General features: G+C 34.3%; 2 protein-coding genes across 4 annotated transcripts in view; one reads left to right on the top strand and one right to left on the bottom strand.

The window, feature by feature from the left end:
* The window catches only part of Arl13b (ARF like GTPase 13B), a 39,308-nt gene that overhangs the window by 14,790 nt on the left and 5,197 nt on the right, over positions 1 to 19,321 (top strand). For 2 of the 3 annotated variants that reach the window (XM_090347667.1, XM_090347649.1), the window contains exons 4-9: positions 10,459 to 10,564; positions 12,229 to 12,431; positions 13,754 to 13,868; positions 16,319 to 16,550; positions 17,292 to 17,408; positions 18,165 to 18,233. In XM_090347667.1, the coding sequence (XP_090203793.1) occupies positions 10,459 to 10,564; positions 12,229 to 12,431; positions 13,754 to 13,868; positions 16,319 to 16,550; positions 17,292 to 17,408; positions 18,165 to 18,233 (842 nt within the window). The remainder of the gene's footprint in view (positions 1 to 10,458; positions 10,565 to 12,228; positions 12,432 to 13,753; positions 13,869 to 16,318; positions 16,551 to 17,291; positions 17,409 to 18,164; positions 18,234 to 19,321) is intronic. The other variant, XM_090347658.1, reaches the window with a different exon arrangement.
* On the bottom strand, positions 3,626 to 8,310 carry Stx19 (syntaxin 19). The gene is made up of 2 exons (XM_090332992.1): positions 8,240 to 8,310; positions 3,626 to 4,523 (listed from the first exon to the last, which is right to left on the bottom strand). The coding sequence occupies exon 2, from the start codon at positions 4,508 to 4,510 to the stop codon at positions 3,626 to 3,628; it is 885 nt and encodes a 294-aa protein (XP_090189118.1). The 5' UTR covers positions 4,511 to 4,523; positions 8,240 to 8,310.

Below are 19,321 nucleotides of genomic sequence, written 5' to 3'. Positions count from 1 at the left end.
AATAAAATGTTTTTGTGAGTTGCTGATTACACTGAGGATTTGTTTTAATGGTATCCATAGTGATAAAGAATTGAGGCTATACTTTAAAGAAGAGTTATAATTAGATCTTCTGGGTATTCACATACAATGACTGTTTTATTTAATGATTTACTTTGTATTTATTTTAACATTTCAAATAGTTTATTAACAAGGTTCTCTTTGAGAGAGAGAATTATCCGAGGCTAGCCGTGTGAAAGTGTGAGGTGCTATATCAAATGCATTCTAAAGCAAAAGGGATAGAAATGTGGCTTCACTTAATTCCCAGTGCCACAAAAGATGAAGAAGGAAAAAAAAAAGAGAAAAATACTGAAATTCAGATTTTTGTTTTCAGGTTTTTTTATTTTTTTTTTCTATTTGGAGAGTGCTTTTAAGGCCTTTTTTAATTGTTTAGTTTTCTACTGCTATATTTCTTTAGCAAGAAGTTACTTCTAGATATCCATATTTCGCATATGATATTTGTTACTTTCCTACAAGTCACATGCTTATATTATTTTGCCTCCATATCTGCATAATTTAAATATGACAAGACTTTTATTCTCATAGCATTTATGCATAATAATCACCAGATGGCGCTGTAGTTGTGAGACATGTTAAAGTGAAAGCTCAGGTTTTTTGTTTGTTTTTAAAAATATTTATTGTAAATGTGATGTACAGAGAGGTTACAGTTATATAAGTCAGATGTGAAGTACAGTTTTTGGACAGTGTTACCCATCTCTTGTATTTGTTTATTTAGTTATTTTTTTAAGTTGTGATGGTATTTTTATTTTCTTTTTTTCATATATTTTTTCTTGTAATTGATAGAAGGGTTACATTATATTCACCAGAGAGAAGATGCATTACTTCACAAACACTGATACCCTTTCTCGTGTCTTGGTCCCCATTTCCCTCCCCCCACCCCCACCCCTCATCTTGTTTTCCCCCTTCCCTATCCTATTTCAAATAACCAACTAAACATATGTACAATATATCAGATAACAAGATAAAATACTTTAACAATATAAAATAACCAAGGGACAGCAAAAGAAATGAGAGATAACATAGTACCTTAAGGACAGCAATCACTGATTATATGGTTTTTGTTTCTATATCCTGGAGGTCCTTTCATTTAGCATCATACAATATGGCCTTATGTATCTAGGTTTTGTTCTATTGTAAATCTCTGCTAGGAGAGCCCAAGGTTTCAACTGATTATGACAAATGAGGGAAACCATTGAGCCTATGTTCCTTTGAGTCTGGCTTACTTCACATAATATGATTTTTTCTAAGTCATTCCATTTCCTTAAAAATGGGGCAATGTCGTTCTTTCTGACAGCAGCATAGAATTGAATTGTGTGTAAATACCACATCTTGTTGATCCACTCATCAACTGAGGGGCATCTGGGTTGGTTCCATATCTTTGCTATGGTAAATAATACTGCAATGAACATTATTGTGCTAATGAATTTAGTATGTCCTTGTTTCTGGACGAGTGAGTAAATGCCAAGTACTGGAATTGCTGGGTCATAGGAGAGCTCTATGTTTAGTCTTGTGAGGAACTGCCATACTGCTTTCCATAGTGGTTGAAGAGTTTGCACACCCACCAACAGTGTAGTAGTTAGCCCTCCTGGCCACATCCCCACCAGCATTTGTTGTTATTAGATTTCTTGATCCTGACCATTCTAACTGGAGTGAGGTGGAATCTTAGAGTTGTTTTGATTTGCATTTCTTTTATGGTCAGAGATGTCAAGCATTTCTTCATATGTCTATAGGCCATTCTTATTTCTTCTTCAGAGAAGACTTTTTAAGTCTTTGGCCCATTTTTTAATGGGTTGTGTTTTGGGAGATTAGTTTTGAAGTGATTCAATTTTTTGAGCTGTTGGTATATATATTTTAGATATGAGGCCTTTGTCCATTGTATGGCTAGTGAAGATATTCTCTCACTCTCTATAGGCTTTCTATTTAGCTTGCTAGTTATGTCCTTTGCCATACAGAAGCTCTGCAGTTTAATGCAGTCCCACTTATCCAGACTTTCTCTGATTTGTTGTGTTTCTGGGACCTTATTAAGTTTCGACCTGTACCAAGGAGACCTAGTGTGTTTCTTATTCCTTCTTGTAAAGTTTTCAGTGTATCTGCCTTTACCTCCAGGTCTTTGATCCATTTGGAATTTCCAGGTTTTTTTCTAAGTATGTGGTACCAAGGAATTGAACCCTGGTCTTCATGCATGCTAGGCGCGCACTCTAGCACTAGGCCAAATTCCTGTCCTAGTTTATTTTTTTATGTTGCATTGACATACAATTAATTGAACACTCCCTATTTTGCTCTTTCCTCATTTTCTGACTCATTATGAAGGATCTATCTTTTAAAAAATTATGGGTAGGTGAAAAATTGTAAGTACTCTTTCTCAGTGTTTTAGGGAAACAGTAGTAAATAGAGTTTTAAAAAGGCAATTTGGAAGCTTTGATTGCAAATGCTAAAACTTTATTGCAGATTTCATTAGTAAAGCTTTACTTTAAAATTTTTGTGAGCTTAGTAGGGAAATTGGTTCATGTAATCAGTTCACATCTGAACTGAGTCTGAAGTAAAATGTTAATAGAGATACTTATGAAAGGTGAACTTTAATGAGTATCTGTCATTTGTGAAGTAAGGATATGTGCATCCTAATTAAAATTACCATTATTTTTTGCATTTATTTTTCTGTAGATATATTATTTCAATATTTATTGACCATCAGCTATATTCTACATATTATTCTGGTGAGAGGGATATTTTTGTGGAAACAAAAGGAATAAAAGTCATATGTGACCTCTAGAGTTTACTTACATTGTAGTGAGTGAGGTGCACAATATATGTATGCAATAAGTCATATCATACAATAGGTGATAAGTGGATTGCTCATATTGATAAACAGCATATTTATATGGAATAAGAATTATAAGGGCCGGGAGCATGGCCTAGTTGTAGTGTGCTCGTTTAGCATGCATGAATCCCTGGGAACCACATATACAAAAAAGCCAAAAGTGGTGCTGTGGCTAAAGTGGTAGGGTGCTAGTCTTGAACAAAAAGTATTCAAGGACAGTGCCCAGACCCTGTGTTCACGTCCCAGGACAGGCAAAAAAAAAGGAATTATTACCTGGACATCATTGATTTGCTTGTAATCTTAGAGAAAATGACTATCTTTTCCAAACATATAGTATGGCATTGGTATATACCCTTTATTGTATTAACATAAATTCCTTTTTAATATATAAAAAAAATTAGGATAAAGTTACTGCATTTTCTGTGTATATTATCATCATCGTGAAAATTTTGTCTCCCATTGTACAAATGTAGTAAATTCTTATTTAGTGTACTTGTCTACAAATAGTGAACCATCCCCTCATATCTAGGATGCATCTAATGTCACTGTGGTGGGTTAACTTTTTGTGTATTTTTGTTACTAGCTCCCGAAGTTTCTATAAATTTAGTGGGAAATGCTACAGGAAAAAATTATAACTTAGCAGTGATAGAATTATGTGAATGGAACTGTGAAATGAAGATACACAAACAAGGCATTGAAATATGGGATGTCTTTCACTTAAAAACTAGAGAAATTTCTAAAGTAGCTTCTTTATTTTGAACCACAACATGGGCAACAGCAACAGCACAGTTCCCTGCAAGGATTTCTTCTCTTGTATTTTACAGCAAGTCCAAATTTCTCTCTGGTGTTGTTAACATAATCTTTTGTACTGTTCACCATCATTTCAATGTTGTTGATAATCACTCCTTGTTCCTCCACTAAAAGAGAAATTTGAATGAAAAGATCTCGTAAATCTTTTATGTGATTCTCCAAATTAACAAGTTCTTTGTGTCTGAGTTCAATCTCTGAGAGTTGTGCTTTAGTGATACTGATTTCTGTCAGTAAGCTTTCATTAAAAACTTCCCATTTTCCTTGATGAAGCATATCATTTACTTCTTCCTCAGGCAGTTCTTTTCCAGCAACTTCAAGTTGACGGAATATAAATGTCTTGCATTTTTCTTGCTTTGCTGCTATTGTTTCATTGTAGATAAACATGGTTTGCTGAAAATGGTGGAACATGGCAGCATACTGAGATTTAAGTATCCTTGTGACCGCAGATGTTGGACCATTTTCAATCTCTGACTTTTTAAGTTCTTTAACTAAATTACCCAAACCTCTGTGAATGTTTTCTGCTTGGAATTTGATCTCCTTTGCCATGGTAGTGTCTCTCTTGAGTAGACTAAACCTTCTCATGGAAGCCACCAGACTTTTTTGTTGCTGTCCAAATCTTTCAACATCATCTGCAAACTTATTAATGTTCTCCTGCAGCTTTTGGATTTCATGTAGGTGCTTTTCAGCTACTGGTTCTCTGTCATAAACAACAGCTTGCTGCACTAATGCCCCTTGTTCCTCTGACTCTGTAGTCAATAACTGGTTGTTTGTAGAGAGTTCAATTTCTTTTGTTCTCTGCTTTAGTTCTTGAAGTCGGTCTTTCATCTTCACTTTTCCCCTAAGTAGAGAAAATGACTATATTAAACAAAGATAAATTGGGCATTTTCCCCTAGTAGCAGTTGGCCTCAGATAACTATGTCCTAGCCAAAGAAGGAGAAGAAAGAAGGAAGAAGAAGAAGAGGTGGAAGAGAATAAGGAAGAGGAGGAAGAAGAGGAGGAAGAGCAGCAGGAGGAGGAAGAACATGACAAAAAAAATCCTCCTGTGTTTGAAAAAGAAGCTTTAAAAAATAGGAAAATCATAGTGGTATGGTGACACAGGGCTATTACTTTAGGCAATAGGATCACCAGTACAAGCTTGAGGCTAGCCTGCACTACTCTGAAACTTTGTCTCCAAAATACAAATAAGAAATAACAATAATAGTCATTTTTTTAAGTTAGGGTGAGCAAAAATATTTCCTCATACAGAATAATGAAATAGGAAAAGTAATGTAAAATACATAAAGTAAGGTTGCTGTGACTTGAATGCAACAGAGAAAAGGACGTGATGGGGAAACTTCCCACAATAAGTTCTTTAGCATCTATATACTACCTGGGATGTTTTTCTTTAGTAAACAGTGCTTTAGGGCACACTTCCAATTTTTATGATTAACCTTTAGAACCGAAAGCACTTTTATTACTAAGGATGCTTTACCTGGCCATGTGATCTATGTAATGTTAAAAATACACTCATTTTAAAAAAAAAAAGTATAAAAGCTTTATTCAGACTTTACAGGAAAGGCACAGGCTTTTCTATCCCTGGTTAAAAATCTATCGACCTGCTTTGCAAACCCACTTCCACTGACTAGAAAACCATGGGAGTGACTAATAGGATACTAATAGGATACTTCCCTGAGGAAAAAAAAGCTTTCCATACTCTCAAAACTTTTATAGACATTAACCAATTAATTGATAAGTGAGATTGACCATTTTAAAAGTGAAAATTGAAGCAGAAGGTATTTTAAAGAATTTTCTACAGAGAGATTCATTGTCTGAATTAGAATTTGGGCCTTCCTAACAGCAGTTCAGAGATTCAACTCATGTAAGCATTCGAAAGGTCAGCTGTTCATCGAATAGTTTTCCAACTATAGCAAATGTATCCTTATTAAGTTTATTTTGTAAAAGTTCCAAGGTGCTGAACGCTCATCTATTGCTACCAATAATTAACAATCCAAAACAACCTAAATACAGAGGATTTTTTTGGTAGGCATTTTGAAACTGTAGACTATCTTAGGATCAGAGAATGTGGAAGTGGTAATAGCTAAAAGGCAGGCTAGGAGGAGAAACATCAAGCTCAGAAGTTTCCCAGTATAACCCCTTCCCTGCTCAAACAAATTTGCAACAGTAAGAAAAGAGTTTGTTTTCAAAACAGGACTTCGTACTTCCAGAAAATGGCCAGAAAAGTATAAAACAAGCAAAATAATACTACTGGTCTAATGTTGAAAAGACTGAAAATGAATGATTCCTTATTTTACCTAGCTAACTGATTTGAACACAGCTATCCACTGAAAGATTAATGATCTAGCATTATAGCTAATGTATATTATATAAAAAATAGGCTACATGGGGGGGTGGGGGGGAGGGTAATCGGTACCAAGACATGTGAAAGGGTATCAATGTATGTGAATTAATGCACCTTCTGTCTGGCAAATATCATGTAACCCTTTTATTAATTACAATAAAAAATATAAAAAAAATAGGCTACATATTTCGAGGTAGGGACAGAAGGTGGAAAAAATGGAAGAAAACAAAGGAAGAAGTAACATTGACCAAGAAGCATTATATTCATAACCTGACTTACGGAATTGTAACTCCCTTGTATAACTGCCTACCCATAGTAAATAATTTTGAAAGTTTAAGGACAAAAAAATATATACTCATTTTGCTAAATATGTGTATTCAGTTAAAACCAGTTCAGTGACAAGGTGAATTTTAAGCAATATAGGTAATTTTGAACTTAAATATTCTAATATGTCTAGATTACTATTATTTTACATTACATACATCTGAAAAGATGTCTTTGATTTTATTTTGCAGAGTTTTCTTAACACCTTTGCAAAGATAACCAGACTATTTTAGAACAATATATATATATATATATATATATCAGTTTGTATTCAGTGATGTCTTTTATGAACCTGAGTACATATTTATAAAATAGTCTTATTTTGAAAATGCTAATAATGTTAACATTAATCTAATCCTTATTGGTAATTATCCAGAAAATCGGGTCAATGAACATGATTTATATTTATATAAAATTATATGCACATTTGAGGGAAAGTTTTAATAATCTGCAACATTAAGCTTGGAAAACTTGTGAGAGGAAGATAGGTTAAAGGAATATTAGACAATATTGATAACACTGCCAAATGAAGTACTATGAAACTTGGTCAATATAAAACATGTATGTTTTCTAGAACAATAATTGTATACAGGTAATCAATTTTAACAATTTGTTCTGGGAAATAGAAAAAGTAGATATGAGTGATTCAAATTAAACTTTCTTTATTGCAGATAATAAAAATTTCTAAAGACAAAAATGAATAAAAACTCTTAATTGCTTAAGAAATATATATTGGGGTATATATATATTATATGTTTGCAAATATTTTGCCATATCCCTTTTTTTCTGTTATTGTACTATGTCAAATAAAATGTTTATATAGAAGCATTACCAGATTCTACCCAAGGATTAGCTTTGGATTTCACCGCAATTCAGGTCCTTTGGTTCCTTAGGTTAAAGAAAAAAATTAGATTGTGTCTAAAATGAGTTAAGAATTATTATATGTTGTACATATCATGTGAGTTTGATATTTTTATAAAATAACTAATGCTGTTCTACTTTTTTGTTTTGTGTACATTTACTTGATTAGCAAGATCATTTTTATTAAAACTTACATGACTTTTTAACTTATACTTCTTGATTAAACTAACTCACATATGTCAAAACCAACTTTTAAGTTTACTGTTAAAATATTTATAAAATTATAATTATTTTAGTATAAAATGGGATGTTTATTAAATTCAGAAATAATATCTCTTATAAGATAACTTACAAAGCATCTGACCTTATATAAGTTACATTTAAACAATGCAAACTTAAGTATTGTAATAATTTAATGCTTTGAAAACCTCCTCTTAAATTCTGTAACTTAAGTACTCCCAGTATTCTAGCTGAAACATTAAATAGGTAGTTGAGTCTTTTTATATTTTATACTAGTCCTCTTACAATATTTTTTTTCTTCAGATTAGTTAGTAGCCAATTCTGAAACCAGCAAGAAGGAACTCATTTAAATTATGTGGAAAACTGTCATAACTTCAAAGCTTAGGCTTTTGGGCATTGGCCAATGTAAAAAACATCTGAAGCAAGCCCACCATGATTAATTTTCCTGTAGAAGAAACGGATTGTAGTTTTTTTTTGAATTGTCTTTTATTGTCAGGGTGATATATAAAGGGGTTACAGTTACATTCTAATGCTTCCAAAATGGGAAGCCATTTCTTAAAGAAGTTAAAAATGATTTCTTTTAAAACCAATTAACAAAGAGCTCTACCACTAAATTCTTTTCAGTTTATCAGCACTACATACGGACAGAACAGCTATGTTGTGGCTCTTTCTAAATCTGAACAAATGAACTAGTCTTAGCTAAGCTGTGGAGCTACTTTTAACTTCCACAGTAAAACTAGATTTCTGTCTAGGGATGCCCCAATGTTAAATGTACAAAAAGAATAACTTACTTTTCTGTTTGTTCCTTTTGCTGTTTTTCCCGACCTGTGATGTTGGAGTCCTTTCTCTGAAAGAAAATCTGAGTGCCGGCTAATGAAATGCTTGATCAAAGTACTGAGATCTCTCTCTATGTTATAAGCTAATTTTTATGGTTCTCATATAGTTAATTGAAAGACAAATAGTGAAGTCAAATAAGTTAGAGATAAAGCATACTTTTGTTAGTCATATTAAATGAGAGCAGATTGCTTACTTCACACCTGGAGAATCTGGTTCTGCCTGTTAGACGCCAGTTCTTTAGATTAAAGAAAGATCATTTTCATTGGAGCTAGGTGGTAACCAGAAGCTTTTGTTAAACTGCGTACATCAAGTGTTTTGCATACTCTATAAATCCGGTTCTACATTATGTAAAATATATAATTTCAAAATTGTATTATATTTAAACAAATGTTACTTTTTCTGTAGATAAAAACACTTAAAATGTAGAATTTTTTAAATAAGAAATAGAAATAGGAAGACATTTGGTATTCTTTTAATTCATTTATGATTGGATCTGTCCTATTTTAGGAAACTCCTTCAGTCTCATAAAGTCACAGCATTTCAGAAGTAGAACAACCAGAAAAGACCTCATGATTTTAAACTTCCTGCCATACTTTTCTTTTTAACTACTATGTAACTTATGATTGTTTTATAATTTTTTAGCATAGAAAAACTAAAGGGTAGCAATGTCAAATGATGTGTTATGCTACTATAATAATCCAGAATCAGTATTACCAGGTAGAAATAAGTCTCATGGCTTTTCCTTCTTCAGCTGATTTTGAACTATGATCTTCAGCTCTCAGCCTCCTGAGTAGCTAAGATTATAGGCGTGAGCCACCAGCACCTGGCTGATTTTTTTTAAACTTAGTTTGATTTTTCATTTTGTTCCCTAGTTGTCTCTAATATGTATGTGTGTATACTTACATATATATATGCATGTACATAAGAAAACACACAAACATATACCATACATACTTAAGCTCAGTGCTATGTCAGGTAAAGTAGAAGTGCTTAGGTATGGTAAGTTGAGTGTTTATGTAGAAGTGTTCATACATTATTAGTAGCTTTAGTGTGGCCTGGTTTGTGGTTAATTGGATAAATACCCAGGAATAGAATTGCAGGGTCATAAAGAAGCTGTACATTGGATCTCTTGAGAAGCCTCTGGATTGCTTTGCAAAGTGGCTAAACAGTTTTACACTCCCCCCTCCCCCCTTAATGTAGTAGTGTTCCCTTTTGGCCACATACCCACCAGTTTCTTTTACTGTTAGTTTTCTTGATCATGGTCATTCTAACTGGGATGACCTGGATTTGCATTTCTTTTATGGCCAGAGATGTTGAGCATCTCTTTATGTGACTCTTGGCCATTCTTCTTCCTCTCAGTCTCTCTTTAAATCTTTAGCCCCATTTATCAACTGGGTTGCTGTTTCTTTGAGGATTTGTTTTTCTAGGGTTGAATTTTTTTTTTTAGCTCTAAGTATATTTTAGATATGTGGCCCTTGTCTGCTGAATAGCTAGTGATGATCTCCTGTTCTGTGGACTTTCTAATTATCTTGTTAGCGATGGCCTTTGCCATGCAGAAAATTAGAAATGGAGATGAACTAAAATATTATAAACTTATCATAAATGTTTGGCAGTTAAAACATAATATGGTTTGTATTCTAAGAAGATAAGATCAGGAGATAAGTATATTTACACCCTTTTTTTTTCCCAGAAGGAGATAGTTTTTATTTGTAAACTGTGGGAAGGAGCCTATTAGTTTTTCTGTTTGTAGCTTTTTATATTGACCTACTTTTTCCTCCTTCCTTTCTTCCCTGCTTCTCTCCCTTTACCTTTTCTTCCCTCACTCCCTTCCTGTGATCCTCTCCATCTATTTGCTGAGACACAGGATTTTGCCATGTAATTTAGAACTTGTAGTCTTCCTGTTTAGCTTCCAAGTATTGGGATTATAGGTGTGCCACTTTTCCTATAGTCTTTGCTTCCTTGACAATTCCTTTCTTTCCATAGGCTACTGTTTACAAACTTTATTTTAACAATAGGAAATAAGGAAAAATTAACTAGTATAAATAAATTCTAAAATAATTTTCTTCTATAATCAGTGGCTTTTACACTTTGGAATAAAAGAATATGGTCAGATTATTTTTAAGCTGCCATCTAATTACATATTGTTCTAAGACCACTTCATTTGTCTTCCTAGTTTGGCAAATAAACAAGACAAGGAAGGGGCTTTAGGAGAAGCTGATGTAATTGAATGTCTTTCTCTGGAGAAACTGGTCAATGAGCACAAATGCCTGTGTCAAATAGTAAGTAATTTTAAATTTTTTTCCTCTCCTTTTTTAAAAAACACTTTTATTGTAATTATTTTGGTTTTGTACAGAGGGGTTAACCATTTCATGTCAGGCAATGTATATGGGTTTCATTGGTGCTGCTTCTTCCTTCATTTTCTCTGAATTTCCCTATCCTGTCCCTGGCCCTGTGTTTAGTTTCCACATAATGTATGCTGAAAAGCATGATTGCATTTATTCACTCTTCTTTTCTCTTTGCATTCCACTTTGACCCCCCCCTCCAGAAAAATTAAAAAAAAATACAAGGAAAAGAAAATTACACCACCATCATCACCAACAGCAATGGCAACAACAAAACCCATGTTTTCATTTTCTGGAGTTGGTTTTGATGAATAGTATTTTAAATCCTCAGAGAAGTTACACCTGTGGCTTCTTCCCCTCAGAGTACCCTCCTTTAGTCTGACTGTTCATGTGCCTAGAGTCCTGTATAGGTTATCATGTCATTTTATTTTCAGTCTAGCTTCCACATAGGAGAGAAAACAGGTGGCATTTGTCTCTCTTGAGTTTGGACTACTTCCCTTAGCCTGATTTGTTCTAGGTCTGTCCATTTTCCTGCAATGACAATCGTATTCTTCCTGATGTATAAGTAAATTCCATTGTATGTATTCCACATTTTATCGATCTTTTCCACTTTTTTTAGATGTGTTCAAATAACTCTTTTTATAAAGGCGATAAGCAATTAGAAAATATAATTTTAAGATTTTCTTTTCCGCTCAAGGAATCATCCTCATTCTGTTCTGTTGGTATTAGTTAATAATTTAAGACTTGATTTTAGGACAGGTTAGTTCTGCTGTGAATTGTGGACATTAAGAAAGATAAGGTATAAATATACAATTTATAAAAAATTTTAGGAGAGTTACCATACAATTTTAAGGAAGAAGACAGGAGTAATTTTTTTCTAGCTTTATAATTCAATCTTTGGGGTGTGTGTGTGTGTGTGTGTGTGTGTGTGTGTGTGTTGATCCAGGGGCTTGAACCTCAGGCCTCTGTATTGACCATGAGCTTAATTGCTCAAGGCTAGCTAGCATTCCACCATTTGAGCCACCTCTTTGCTTTTGGCTTTTTGATAGTTAAGTGGAGATAAGAATCTTACTGACTTTGCTGTTTGGACTAGCTTAGAATCTACATTCTTATATTTCATTCCCTTGTGTGGCTAAGATTACAGGTATAGGTATTCTCTAGTACTCAGCTCTAAAAGTCTTTAAACTCTGAATTTATTGATGCTTACTGCTATAAACTCCTCAGCACAAGAAATTAAGACTTCCTTTATATTTTTATAAAACAGAATTTTATCCTTAAGTTAGTCTAATGTCATATTCCAATATACATTTAAATATTCTTGGTTTTAATACTTATGTCATAGTATCTCTTGTGCTTTACAGATAGTAACTGTCAAAAGTTTTTTTCCTTCCCAAGTTTTTCTCCCACTTCTGTCAGTTTTTTAACTTTTATATAGTACTAAAAGTTGTTTATCATAGTTGTTGCAAAGTTATTTTGTATGTTAGATAAACAAATGTTTCATATGACTCTTTGATTTTGATTTGTCAGTAATTTTTCCTAACGACTTTTTATTACATTTGTATTGAGAATTTTTAATCTTTGAGTTAAAATTTTGTTTTCAGGAACCTTGTTCAGCAGTTTTGGGATATGGAAAGAAAATTGATAAGTCCATCAAAAAAGGACTTTATTGGCTACTTCATATTATTGCAAAAGACTTTGATGCTTTGAATGAACGCATCCAAAAAGACACAACAGAGCAACGTGCTCTTGAGGAACAAGAGAAACGAGAAAGGGCTGAACGAGTGCAAAAATTACGAGAGGAAAGGTAGGTAACATAATTTTACATCACAGTTTACTTGAAGAGCAAAATACATAACATTTTAATGAATGATTTGCTAGTTTTATATATGATAAGTCTCTCTGCATGCTTAAAGCCATAATTCACTGGTTTTGAAAGTCTGAAAGAACAGGACTGTAGTGTCAGATTAAGACTTTGTGCACTTAGGGGCCACTGGTTGTGGGCACTGGAAGAGCTTCTCCTTGCTTACTCGTGACTGCTATCCAGGAAGAGCAGAGAGACTCCCACCAGCTGATCAGAAATAGGATCAACATCCATGCCCTCCTTACTGTGCTACTCAGTGCTTGAACTAAGTACTGGGTCTTTCACTGTTGGGGACCGACTGTGGGGTCAGTGACCTTGGACCTGACCTTGGACCTGACCTTGGACCTACACAACTGTATACACAAGGAAGTAACTCTTATCAGGATAACTTTAAGCAATGTCAATCAGTTCTTATCAGGATAACTTTAAGCAATGTCAATCAGTTCTTATCAGGATGACTTTAAGCAATGTTAATCCTTTCTCATTTATCCTATACGTGACTTGTTTACTATTTTGTATGAATGTAGCCTCTGGCAGTTCCCTAGTTTTAAGAAGAGTATTTAAGGTCGGAACTTAAAATAAACAGGACAGTCTTAGGTGGCAGTCTGGAGCACACAGCCTTCTTGGACTGCTGACTTGGGCTGTAGTCCTCCCGAACTCCATCTGTTTGTCTCTCTTTTAATTTTTCCTAGTCCTTGCCCCTATTTCAGGAATCCCAATCTGCGAACCCTGGTTTGCTGCCTGCTGGCCCTGGCATTTCACTGATATTTCCTCTATCTTGTACGGAGGTCTTCTACATACTCTATATGCCACGGTGTATGTAAGGATTAGTTCAGTCCAGAATACTTTAGTTCTTGCCAAGCAATGTAATAGAATTCTTTTGTGCCACTTTGTAATGCAGGAGTCACTTTTGCAGCAATACCCCATACTGCATTTAAAGCTTATAAGAATCATGTGTATTTTCCTGTACTTTGGACTTCTAGTCTGCTGTTGGCACAGGGTTTTTTTGGTTTTTTGGGGGGAGGGGCACTTTCAGGCTCACTTAGGTCTGAGGCTTAGGAACAAGCGAACATGAGTTGAAGTTGCCAATTACTTTATATTTTTCTTTGCATTGCCTTTCTACTCCATAATGTTTGAATTTCTCTTCACTTATTTATTAAGAGTAATTTAAATGCCATAAATCTATTGCAAACAGGTTCCTTAGGAATGATTCAACATCTTTTGTTTTTCAAAAAGAATTTCAATTTTTCTCCCTCAAACAATAGAGAACAAAGAGAGCGAGAGCAAGCTGAACTGGATGGAACTGTTGATCTGGCTGAGATGGACCAAGCACCAGTTCTTGTGAATCCTTTCCAGCCAATAGCATCTGTAATAATGGAGGTATGGCTTGTGGCAAATTTATATTTTCTTACTCTTAAATGATAATGTAACAATTTGGGAAAGGAAGGTGAGGAATTGTATCCAGAAGTAGACAGACAGAAGACATTGTTCAGTGAGATTATTCTAATGAAAGTGCAACTGAAAGACTGAATATTCACAGGTTTTTTTTGTTGTTGGTGGTGGTGTTTTTTTGCCAGTACTGGGCTTGAGCTCAGGACCTGAGCACTGTACTTGGGTTTTCTAAAGGCTAGAGATCTACCATTTGAGCCTCAGCACCAGTTCCAGCTTTTTTCTGTGTATGTGGGACTGAGGAATTGAACCCGGGTCTTCATGCATGCTAGGCAAGCAGTTTACCGCTATGCCAAACTCCCGGTCGTATTCACAGGTTTTTCTTCCTCTTATAACTTATCTTCTGAGGCTAAGGATGTAGCTCAATAATAAAATCAATTACTGGTATGTCTGACTTACGAAGAAATTAAGTGCTTATGTGTGTATATGTGTGTTTGTGTGAGTATAGGCATATGTGTATGTCTTCATTTTCATCTTTGGTTCATGCCTACAGTTTGCATGGCTTTCCTATAATTTTTCCCAGCAGCCATGCCCCTTCCCAGGCAGCCAGTCACCCTCCTGTGCAGGACTTCCCAAGCCTTCCTGCATTTTCTTGTACTTGCTGTGAAGTCAGGATTGCTGGTCTGCCCTTGAATTCTCTGCTCCTTGTCCTGTTATTCCCTTCTTTCAGCTGTCCATCAGCAAAGGTGGTAAACGTAGACATTTTGAAAGACCTTTTATACAAAGTTAGAAGGCAAAAATAAAAATAAAGCTATTTCTATGTGAGAAGTAAAATGCACACTGTTCAGTGTGTGAAAGTATGACTAGTTTTAGTGATAAAAATATGAAAAAATAAAAGAAGTTTTGTAACACAAATAATAGAGAAGTGGGCATTTGGCTACTGCAGTTCCCTAAATAGAAAAATAAACAAGTTAAGAAATCAAAACATGCTGAAATGAAATTCAAACAACCCTGTTAAAAGTATTATTTATTAGATAAGCTAGGCACCGGGGGCTCAAGCTTGTAATCCTAGTTACTCAGGAGGCTGAGATCTGAGGACTGCAATTTAAATCTAGCCCGGGCACAAAAGTCTGTGAGATTCTTTTTTCTTTTTTTTTTTTTTTTTTTTTTTGCCAGTCCTGGGTACTGAACTCAGGACTTAGAGAACCATCCTTGGGCTTTCTCAAGGCTAGACCCCTACCACTTGAACCACATCACCACTTCCAGCTTTTTCTGTATAGGTAGTACCTAAGAATTGAACCAAGGTCTTCATGCATGCTAGGTAAGCACTCTTTCACTAGGCTAAACTCCCAGCCAGATTCTTATTTCCAGTTAACTGCCAGAAAACTGGAAGTGGTGCTTTGACTCAAGTGGTAGAGTGCTAGCTTTGAGCTGAAGAGCTCAGGTCCAGCACCCAGGCCCAGAGCTCAAGCCCCATGACCACGACCACCACCAACAAAATAGTATTATTTATTCGTTTAGTGGCATTATAAAACAGTGATAATGAAATGCAGCTTTGAAGATGACTTAGAGAAATGTTACTCTTTTAACCCTTTGGGTCAAATCAACTAATTCAGTTATTCTCAAGGGAAGTTTGTGGTTGTATGTCACATTTGAAAACATCTGGACTAATCCAGAAGTTTAATTTTTGAAACTAATAAAAGTATACTTCTTATAATAGTAAATTTTTTGAAATTTCTTTGTTTATGGAAAAGGAATTCATAAAATAAGGTATGGTACAACTTTGAAATAATTGGTGAAGACTTTAACTGCTAAAACTTGTAGATCACTTATTACATATGAGGTACTATTCTAATCATATCACATAATTAACATTAGTTAACAAGAACTTATATTCTTATCTAAGAAATTTAATTACTGGAGATAGTTATACATTTATATATTATTGATAGTCTGTGCTTCTCTATCTGTGCAGATATGCCAAGAAAAGCCTCCTTGGACTAGTGATCACCTATAGGTTATGTAATTACTGATAATATTTGAGGGTTGTTTGTTTATTTGTTGATGTTGATACTGGAGCTTGAATTGCACTCACACTTATCTTTTTCACTCAAGAGTGGGATTTTACCAACTGAGCAACACCTCCACTTCTAGCATTTGCTGGTTTAATTGGACATATGAATCTCTGAGATTTGTTTGTAGGCTCGGCTTTGAACTTCAATCCTCGGATCTTGGTCTCTTGAGTATCTAGGTTATTAGAGAGCCAGCCATTGTTACCTGGATTGGTATTTTTTTCTGTATAATTTCTGTGCTTATCAGTATTTAGTAGCCATTATGTTCTAGTGACATAATCATTTGAACAGGATTTTCTTAGATTATTGAGTCTTAGAAATGATCTTAGGTATATCCTAATAATAAAGATTTCATTTCACTTTTGTTAGAATGAAAAACGGCTTGAAAAAGAAAAAAAGAAGAAAATACTGGTGAAGGATAGTGAGAGTAGTGATTGCCACCTGAAACATAAAGTGGAACATGAGCAAATAGAGTCAAAGAACCAGATTGGTGATAATATCCACAAAAACAATGAATCTGAAATAGTAGAAAATTGTAAGGAGGCAATAATACAACAGTTGGAGAATGAAGATGAGACAGATCAACAGTCTTCCGAATCAGGTAAGAAATCTCACTTATTTAAATAATAGGTATATACTAGTACTTCTATATACTAATATGTCATGAACTGTCACAAGCCCTTATCCTGCCTGGCTGTGAGAAGCACAGAAAAGGAGACCAGACTTTGGAGCTGGTTTTGGGGGGGGACCAGCGGGCCATGCCCCTTGCCAGCAAGAGACTTCCCCAAAAAAGGAGAGTAAGCGCAAGAAACAAGTTAATCTTCTTTGAAGTTATAGATACAGATACGGTGATACAATCTCAGGATGAGTGACTTCCTTATTTTAGGAAGGGGTAGGGGGCAGACAGCAAACAACCACAATCTGTTTAGGCCTTCACCTGAATTCAAGGTCCAAGGAAGTTTGGATTCTGATTAACTCACATTTAGGGTAGAATCTCAGGCCGCTGTAATTCTAGGAGCAGTTAATTTTTCTCGGGCCACTCCCAGTTTTCTGGGAGTCAGAGAATGGCATTCCCGTTCTCTTTATTAGGACCTCATGAGTTTAAGTTAGAATTTATAATTTTATTTTTTGTTCTCTTTTCATTTTAGAAATATATATTAAATTCTGCGTGTTTAGATTGTACATATATTGTATAATGATTCTATTTGAGTAATGTGTTAATAATTTGGGTCTCTTTGGTGCACAGTTCAGACTATCATATTTGAGCTTGTTTTATAGTGTTTCCTATTATAGAAGGCCACCTTTCCCCAATGATACAAAGTAACATTTTTATGTCTTGTAGATACCAGTAAAAAGAAAACTAAGAAACTAAGAATGAAAAGGACCCATCGTGTAGAACCAGTTAATACAGATGACTCTGTTCCTAAGAGTCCAGTACCACAACCACTGCCTCCTCCTGGTGAGTAAATTGACACTGATACTGAATGAAGAAATACTGTCTTAAGGAATACAGAAGAAAAGGGAAATAGATTATATATGTTTTATTTTAGTATTTTTTAATTACCTTGTGAATTTGTGAGAAAGTATCCTGCAGTATGTGTACTTTGTATAGTATTTGTCAACCTATGTTTGTTCTTTAGGAAAATGAAAACAGAAAAAAAAACAACAAAGGTGAAATCTACTTAGTAAACCTTACCCTGAAATTTCTAGACTATATTCAAGTTCTGTTTAAAATATTAATATTTAGGATACTGGAAGAAAATCAAGTTTCATGAATTGATGGCAAATGAGAATTTAAAACTAAATGTCATACTTTACCTATAACAGGTGCTCAGAAACACTTGATCAATACATGTCAGTGTCCTAAGAAATGATTGTAAAGCTTACAATGGTAATATTTTATGGACTTCTCAAAGACTCATTTTTAATATTCCTTTTAATAAGACATTTTTTAAGCTTTGCTACAGATTAAAATGGGCCCAAAGTTTATTTATGATGGTGATGAAGGAACACATATTTGTAACTAAAGGTGGATTAACTATTAAACAGATGTTAACAGCCTGTTTTGGAATAGGTTAAAATGGGCTCATGGCTATTTGGTACTGTTATTTGGTACATTTGAGTCAACGCTTCTTTATCAAGGGAGGAATCCTTTCAACAGAACTGAAGAGACATTTATTTAACAGTGCTTCTAAATGTTTTTCTTTTTCTTTAGTTGGCTGGGGAACCCCCAAAGTCACTAGACTTCCAAAACTTGAACCTCTTGGTGAAACCCGTCATAATGGTAATACAAAAGGATCAGTTTTCAAATATCATCTATGCATATTACATCCACTTCTCTTTACCTCATAACTGCAGCAAGCCTATTTTATTTTTGGAAGCATTTTACATCCATTACCATCCTTTTTTTGCTATACTTAGATTTTTTTTTCTAGTAGATTCAAGTATTTCTGCCTTATTTGCTGATTCTTATGTTATAATATCTCTGTTGATTATAATAGAATAATTCCTGCTTTATACCTGATTTATATGTGCTGGAGTATATTATCAATATAAATATTTGTAAAATAGAAACTTGAGCTTAAGTATGTGTATACATATATGTACGTATATGAATATATGTATATGCATACTTCTGTCTAAAAATACCTTCTAATAGAACTGGTAGTTTTTCTCTAACTGAATTCATAATTCAGTAAGCATCTATTTTTTGTTTGAAAATAGCTAAAAAATTCTAATAATAAGATCAGTAAGGTGGATATAGGAGAGAGCCTTACCTAGTGGAGAAGACGGTACTCCAGCTTACAGTAATGTTTATGACAGAACATTCTATGGTGCAGAATAATATATATATATATTATATATATATATATTTACTGTGCATGAACTGCAAGAGTTAGGGGGAAATCTCCTTAGAACTCGGTCTTCAAACGTTAAGGAGTCAGTAAGTGGAAGAAACAGACTTTTCAGTAGTAGGTACAACTATAATGTATTCTGGAAACTGGGGCAATAGTATTAGAAATTCCATGTCACCTTGGTCTACACAATGAGATTCTATCTCAGGAACAACCCCCCCCCCCCCACACACATATATGGTACAAGGTGAGGAGAACAGGCAGTACATGGTTTATTTGGACAATAGCATGCAATCACTTGCAATTAGAGTTTAAGTTCATGTGCATATAGTAAGCCAAAGACAGTTTTAAATTCCAGGACATGTTGAAATTCAAGATTTGAGATTGATGGAAAGGAATCTCATATATATGTTAAAATATCTGGACTTCTTTTCAGGAGATAATATTCATGTTAAGCTTATAAATTGTGTGAGTACATTTGATGCTTAGGAAAATGGTTCTTCACACAATGTGAAGT

Source organism: Megascapheus bottae, chromosome 1 (genome assembly GCF_031878675.1).
Source record: "Megascapheus bottae isolate mThoBot1 chromosome 1, mThoBot2.hap1, whole genome shotgun sequence".
In the NCBI taxonomy this organism is placed as follows: Eukaryota; Metazoa; Chordata; class Mammalia; order Rodentia; family Geomyidae; genus Megascapheus; species Megascapheus bottae.
This window is presented reverse-complemented; position numbering and strand designations above follow the sequence as displayed.